Source organism: Notothenia rossii (genome assembly GCF_949606895.1).
Source record: "Notothenia rossii genome assembly, chromosome: 8".
Classification (NCBI taxonomy): Eukaryota; Metazoa; Chordata; class Actinopteri; order Perciformes; family Nototheniidae; genus Notothenia; species Notothenia rossii.
In genome coordinates this window covers 5,265,320-5,273,468 of record NC_136906.1, presented here as the reverse complement: position 1 = coordinate 5,273,468, position 8,149 = coordinate 5,265,320, and the positions used below count along the sequence as shown (strand labels likewise).

At 39.0% G+C, this 8,149-nt stretch overlaps 1 protein-coding gene across 3 annotated transcripts in view; it reads right to left on the bottom strand.

Moving 5' to 3' along the window:
* Positions 1-1,944: 1,944 nt before the first annotated feature.
* Positions 1,945-8,149, bottom strand: part of LOC307014751 (choline transporter-like protein 2) — a 32,147-nt gene continuing 25,942 nt past the window's right edge. For 2 of the 3 annotated variants that reach the window (XM_079642861.1, XM_079642860.1), the window contains exons 20-22: positions 7,759-7,847; positions 6,695-6,779; positions 2,737-4,841 (exon numbers count right to left, since the gene is read on the bottom strand). In XM_079642861.1, the coding sequence (XP_079498987.1) occupies positions 4,663-4,841; positions 6,695-6,779; positions 7,759-7,847 (353 nt within the window). In that variant the 3' untranslated portion in view covers positions 2,737-4,662. Of the gene's footprint in view, positions 2,493-2,736; positions 4,842-6,694; positions 6,780-7,758; positions 7,848-8,149 lie in introns of those variants that run through there. The other variant, XM_079642862.1, reaches the window with a different exon arrangement.

Sequence of the window (8,149 nt, the reverse complement as noted above, 5' to 3'; positions counted from 1 at the left end):
ACTTATACTCCAATATATATTTCAGAGGACAGAGCCGGCCAGCTAACCAATCAGAGCAGACTGGGCTCTGGTTTCAGACAGAGGGTGAAAAGAGGTGCTGCAGCACAGACAGTATGAGAAAAATAAAGAGCTTTTTGAACATTAAAGCATGGAGACATGTCCCAGTAGAGACACTACATACTGATATACACCTGAACATCAGCAGGAGAGGACTCTTTAAAGTAGAGACACTACATACTGATATACACCTGAACATCAACAGGAGAGGACTCTTTAAAGTGGAGACACTACATACTGATATACACCTGCACATCAGCAGGAGAGGACTCTTTAAAGTAGAGACACTACATACTGATATACACCTGCACATCAGCAGGAGAGGACTCTTTAAAGTAGAGACACTACATACTGATATACACCTGAACATCAGCAGGAGAGGACTCTTTAAAGTAGAGACACTACATACTGATATACACCTGAACATCAGCAGGAGAGGACTCTTTAAAGTAGAGACACTACATACTGATATACACCTGAACATCAGCAGGAGAGGACTCTTTAAAGTAGAGATACTACATACTGATATACACCTGAACATCAGCAGGAGAGGACTCTTTAAAGTAGAGACACTACATACTGATATACACCTGAACATCAGCAGGAGAGGACTCTTTAAAGTAGAGACACTACATACTGATATACACCTGAACATCAGCAGGAGAGGACTCTTTAAAGAGACACTACATACTGATATACACCTGAACATCAGCAGGAGAGGACTCTTTAAAGTAGAGACACTACATACTGATATACACCTGAACATCAGCAGGAGAGGACTCTTTAAAGTAGAGACACTACATACTGATATACACCTGAACATCAGCAGGAGAGAACTCTTTAAAGTAGAGACACTACATACTGATATACACCTGAACATCAGCAGGAGAGAACTCTTTAAAGTAGAGACACTACATACTGATATACACCTGAACATCAGCAGGAGAGGACTCTTTAAAGTAGAGACACTACATACTGATATACACCTGAACATCAGCAGGAGAGGACTCTTTAAAGAGACACTACATACTGATATACACCTGAACATCAGCAGGAGAGGACTCTTTAAAGTAGAGACACTACATACTGATATACACCTGAACATCAGCAGGAGAGAACTCTTTAAAGTAGAGACACTACATACTGATATACACCTGAACATCAGCAGGAGAGAACTCTTTAAAGTAGAGACACTACATACTGATATACACCTGAACATCAGCAGGAGAGGACTCTTTAAAGTAGAGACACTACATACTGATATACACCTGAACATCAGCAGGAGAGGACTCTTTAAAGTAGAGACACTACATACTGATATACACCTGAACATCAGCAGGAGAGGACTCTTTAAAGTAGAGACACTACATACTGATATACACCTGAACATCAGCAGGAGAGGACTCTTTAAAGTAGAGACACTACATACTGATATACACCTGAACATCAGCAGGAGAGGACTCTTTAAAGTAGAGACACTACATACTGATATACACCTGAACATCAGCAGGAGAGAACTCTTTAAAGTAGAGACACTACATACTGATATACACCTGAACATCAGCAGGAGAGAACTCTTTAAAGTATTGAGGATTGAAGAAATCTGACATTTTTAACCAATTATACTTTTAAAAAGTGGTAAGAACATGTCACCTGCGTCCCCAGCAACATGACACCTATAAATCAACATCAGATCGGATATTTGCGATTGTTTTTTTCCAACAAGGTCTTTATTTGGTGTATAAAACTAAGTCATCAAGTGGACCCTTACCCTTATAACACAATTGTTTGGAGTTGGCAAGCTCTCTGCTGTTAAAAGATACCGTAACAATAATTATAATACATAAGAAAAAACAGTTGGTTAAAAGTAAAGACAGTCTCGTGCAATTACGTAAAAAACTATTTTTATTTCAAAAACGTTCTCAGGTTAACCCCACAATAATGAAATGAGTACCAGAGTATAATCCTATACAATAAAAATGTAGCTTTTGTTCTTAAGTTTCTCCGTTACACACTCGCCGACAGATCGATTCTTCGTGCAGAGTTGAAAAGGAGTCGTAGTGTAACGGCTTTGGTAACAAGGTTAAATAAAGCTTCAAACATAACATGAGATAACAGCAAGATAAAAAGCGACATATTAAACAACTTTAAAGCTGACCTTCATGTAGCACAAATATTAAAATATATAACAAATAAGGCGGCGTCTTTAAAACTGTAGATTAATTAAAGTGGATAACACTTCCGATGGAGGCTCCTGGTGATTGAAGGTATCTGGTTCTGGTCCAAGTAGGTTTTTCCTAAAGTCCAACATCACTGCAGATCTTTCCGTTATTCAGCCGGTTCCGTCTTGTTCTTCTTGTTCAGGATTTTTCGGAGGTTCTCCGGCATCAAGTAGGGCCTCTCTGCACTGCCATCGTTCCTCTCCAGATCCTCCACTGGAAAACATTCAATAGAACAAGATTAAAGTCAGATTATTGGAGAGAGAAGTGCTTTAAAATCCAGGGTCAGGCTTCATTTATTAAGATTACAGCTGCAATATTTGTCCAAAAATAACCAATGTCAATTTTTTTAATGATATACATTCGCAATTTGATTTGCAATATACGAGGGAATGATCATTTTTATATAAATAAATACAAATAAATAAACATTATTAAGTCTGTAAGACACCGGGACATCTTTGCAGCGATATAATATTTAATTCAGATTTTTTTTTTACCAAATATCACACCTTTAATAACATTTTCATTAATTGTACAGCCTAATTTAACTTTTAAATATGAAGTTCAAAGTTCATTTAACAGCGGGGAGAGCTTGGAGCAATTACCGCAGACCATAAACAACAACATGCATCAATTTTACGAGTTTAAATTACTTATTTTGAAACTTTTATCCTGAAATAATGTTTTATTTAAGCAACTTCGCAGCCAAGCACACACCTACTGAAGGCTAGAACATTTTACAGCATCTGTCGAAGGGCCACAGATCCAAAAAATAATAATTTTGACTCTGCAACCCAGCGAGGTTTAATAATGTGAACTGTCCCTGTTCAATGAACCAATAGAATTGAAGAATAGATGCAGAACTACATTCCCAAAGTAACAGCAGGTAGCCTAAAGAGAATCACTTTTATTGAGATTAAAACCTGGCTTGGTGGAAACAGATGAAAAGTGCGTTGATAGTGCAGTTTAGAAGAAGTAACACTGCTAACAATGTGGATCTGATGCATAGACTTTAACAGTTTTCCTTAAATCTTTAATAAAAGTACAAACAGACCAACACTAACTCTGTAAATCAGGCACAAAATGGTTTCAAGTTTCTATTGGCCAGCAGAGGCGGGAAGTAACTAAGTACTCAAGTAATGCACTGTACTCATGTTGAGGTACTTGTACTTCACAAGTATTTCTATTTTCTGCTACTTTGTACTTCTAGTCCACTACATTGAAAAAGAACGACCAAAGTTATCATATCTATGCAGACGCCACCCAGATTTATTTAAAAATGTCACCAGGAGATTATTCTCTGATTACAACAGTGAGCAAGTGCATTGAACACATCAATGGCTGGATGGGTGGGAACTTTCTCCAATTGAACAAACAGAAAACTGAGATTATTGTTTTTGGAGCAAAGGAGGAACGATTAAAAGTCATCGCAGAGCTTCAGTCGGCAGACTTCTAAGTAACTCGTTCAGAGGAAAATGGAGTAAATCCACGAGCTACCCTGCAGTATACAAAGTCATTCAAATTGAATGCAGGACTTTTACTGTAACAGAGTATTCCTACACTCTGGTACTTCTACTTTTACTCAAGCACAAGATCAGAGTACTTCTACTTTTACTCAAGTACAAGATCTGAGTACTTCTACCTTTACTGAAGTACAAGCTCTGAGTACTTCTACTTTTACTCAAGTACAAGATCTGAGTACTTCTACTTTTACTGAAGTACAAGCTCTGAGTACTTCTACTTTTAGTCAAGTACTAGATCTGAGTACTTCTACTTTTACTCAAGAACAGGATCTGAGTACTTCTACTTTTACTCAAGTACTAGATCTGAGTACTTCTACTTTTACTCAAGTACAAGATCTGAGTACTTCTACTTTTACTCAAGAACAAGATCAGAGTACTTCTACTTTTACTCAAGTACAAGATCTGAGTACTTCTACTTTTATTCAAGTACAAGCTCTGAGTACTTCTACTTTTACTCAAGAACAAGATCAGAGTACTTCTACTTTTACTCAAGTACAAGATCTGAGTACTTCTACTTTTATTCAAGTACAAGCTCTGAGTACTTCTACTTTTACTCAAGAACTAGATCTGAGTACTTCTACTTTTATTCAAGTACAAGCTCTGAGTACTTCTACTTTTACTCAAGAAGTAGATCTGAGTACTTCTACTTTTACTCAAGTACAAGATCTGAGTACTTCTCCCACCTCTGTTGGCCAGTGGCAGTGCGGGGAACCTTTAATAAAAAAGGTTAACAAAAAGGAGAACTTCCCAATTGGATAAAAACAAAGTTCCAGATCCGTATCTTCAGAAGTCTTTAACTGTAACTAAAAGGTTCCATTATGCCTGTAATTCAGCGTCTTCGCTCTCAAAACTCTTCTTCTCTAAACTTCATCTTCCTCTTGAGGCTGCTTCAACACAACGTCTTTTTCGTCGTCTTCATCGTCTTGTTGCCGGGCAGAAGACGGATCCCCGGCTTTGTCCTTCAACAGAATCTCACGAAGCACCGAGGACATGTAATAAGGCCTTTCGGCTGAACCGTCATTGCGCTCCAGGTCTTCACCTTGTTGTGTGTTTGTGTATTTATACGTGTTAATGGATGGAATAGGAAATTAGTAATGAAATCAGGGTTAAAAAAAAGGTGTTATGGGAAGGTGGGGAGTGGAAGGAAGGTGGTGAATTGTGGGAAAATGAGAAAGAAAAAGGAGACAAAAAGAGAAAGAAAGTCAAATAGCAAGCAACGCACCCACAGGCATTTATAGAGAAACACCAAGCAGCAGATTGACATCCTGCGAGCCTCAGACTGTTATTTAGAAATGGTAGGGTGGCTCTCTGTAGAGTGGTGCAGGAATGAGTCCTAAAACCCGGAGATTAGTTGGCATTTTAGTACTTCCACTTCCCTCGTCTCGAAGTAAACATTCTTATTTCTACGACATAAAACACGTCAGCGAATACCCCACTGGGGAATATCTGAATCTTATATGTGTCATAAAAATGGCGGTTGCTAACAAGTGTCTAAATAAGACGACTAAACGTCATCACGCCCAACATTAGCCGCCTTTAGCTTAGCGGTGGTGAAGTCATGTGACCGTGCTGTAGTTCCTTTATAGCCCAACATTAGCCACCTTTAGCTTAGCGGTGGTGACGTGAAGTCATGTGACCGTGCTGTAGTTCCTTTATAGCCCAACATTAGCCACCTTTAGCTTAGCGGTGGTGACGTGAAGTCATGTGACCGTGCTGTACTTCCTTTATAGCCCAACATTAGCCACCTTTAGCTTAGCGGTGGTGACGTGAAGTCATGTGACCGTGCTGTAGTTCCTTTATAGCCCAACATTAGCCACCTTTAGCTTAGAGGTGGTGACGTGAAGTCATGTGACCGTGCTGTAGTTCCTTTATAGTCTAACGTGGTGGTAAACTGTTGTTAATATGTGGAGATTATCCTGCTGAACAAGACGTGTAAGAATCATAAACGTGTGTTTGTCAATTATCTGCTATAATCCCAATGGCTTTTTCCTCAAAGCAGTCCTTGCCTTGCTCACTTCGCGTAGGCTACAAAAGGACAACATCCCTGCACCACTGTATATTCATGCAGTTTAGAATTAGTGACAGCCACCAAAAGCAATGTTGAAGAAGTGAGGAAAGTCTGGGTTCAGCTGATCGTTGATTTACCTTAGTGTTTATTGTCTGTTAAAAGTCTTTCTTCAATGTAACACATCTGCATTTAAACGTCCCATGTCATGCTTTGTTATGTAGCCTTTTCTGCATGTAAACGGTCTGCAGAGTCACAAACCCTCAAAGTACACTCTGTAGCGAGTAAAACACACACACACACACACACACACACCTTTTCTCAGCCGCAACTCAGCCTGAGCACACACAAACTGTGAGTGTTTGCTCGGGCTGAGTTCAGGTGAGTTTCGCGGTGTCTCGCAGACCCCACGCAGCAACCAGGAAACGACACCAGTAACCCATCTCACACTGTCCACTCCAGCAGCGAGCCCCGCAACGTCCCGCCAACACGGCACCCAGACCCCACGCAGCATCCTCATCTGTTTGTCATTACTGGTGTCATTTTCTGGTTGCTAACAAACGCCATGGTAACACATAAACACTGATGTTCCGCTGTAACAGTGATTGTGTGTTGGACTCATCAGAACCGAGTGGGCGAGCTGAACAATCAGAGCACAGTGGGCTCACAGGCAGGGGGGAGCTCCAACAAGCCGTTTAGGACAGAGATTGAATACATATACTATACAGAGATGCTGTATGAGAAACCAATGTGAGTTTGGAAAATTGAACAATGTAAATCTATTCTAGTCGACCTCAACAATGGAATTATGATCAGTAGAAATGGCCATGACATGGGACCTTTAAGAAGTAATAATACAAAGGAGGTGATAATGAGCGAGGACTTACAGAAGCAGAGGAACAGAGTGTCCACACACATGGCGTAAACACTGAAGAATCCGTGGGCGATGAGGTAGGATCCGACCACCACAGTCTGGAGAGGAGAAGAAGAAATGTATAAAGAAACATCAGAGATCAGGACCAAAAAAAAGGCGTACAAATACTTCATTACTGTACTTAAGTAAATGTTTCTGGTATCAGTACTTTACTTATTTTTCTGACGACTTTCTACTTTTATTTCTTACATGTTGAACACAAATACCTGTACTTTCTACTTCTTACATTTTGAAGACAAATACCTGTACTTTCTACTTCTTACATTTTGAAGACAAATACCTGTACTTTCTACTTCTTACATTTTGAAGACAAATACTTGTACTTTCTACTTCTTACATGTTGAACTCAAATCCCTGTACTTTCTACTTCTCACATGTTGAACACAAATACCTGTACTTTCTACTTCTTACATTTTGAAGACAAATACCTGTACTTTCTACTTCTTACATGTTGAACTCAAATCCCTGTACTTTCTACTTCTCACATGTTGAACACAAATACCTGTACTTTGAACTTCTCTCATTTTCCAAACAGGCTGGTTCCTTTAGTCTGAATGTGTGTTTGGTGGCGTGATCATTATTATTTCGAGTCATTGCGTGCCTATTGATTTGAACACGATCCGTGTATCCATCATTTCCTGGTCTTCTCTAAAGAAGAGGGACCAATGGAAACGTTGTCATGTTGCCGTTGTTCAGCATGGAAACATTCATTAGCTAACAATGACATTATTGTTCTATTAATATAAAGGGAGGTCAGGTACTCTTTAAAACAGCTGCTAGTTATGGGTACTTTTTACTGAAGTACATTTCAAAGCCTCTTTACTTTTACTTCAGTAAAGAAGTTTAGTCAGTACTTCTACTTTCACCAGAGTATCTTTAAACACAAGTATCTGTACTTCTACTTGAGTAAAGGATGTGTGTACTTTTGTCATTTCTGGTTATTAACAATGTTGTGTTTTTGATAGCTTTTAGAAAAACCCTAACTCAGCACTTCAGAGGTAGAGAGGAGACACTCACCAGGATGGGAACCCAGTAGTAGTGCAGATGTGGAGCGGTGTCCTCGAAGGCCTTCACTCTCCCCGAGAAGAAGAAGAAGGCGAAGATCCCTGAGAATAAAAAACACAATCAATCAAACTTCACAAAGCTCTCTGCTGCACACTGATTGGCTGTTAAGTATATTAAGATACATGCATGTACACAACAAATATTGTATTTCTTTGGGTAAACATATTTCAACCATATTTGATGTAAATATTGCTATATTTTGAATGTTATTATAGTTTCTTAGAATAGTTTTTTTTAAATGTAATTTTTAGGTCACCTATCATGCTATGTTTAGGCAATAGCATAGGTCTCAGATATATAAAAATATATAAAAAACATGTCTATGAAGTGTTTTGCTCAAAAT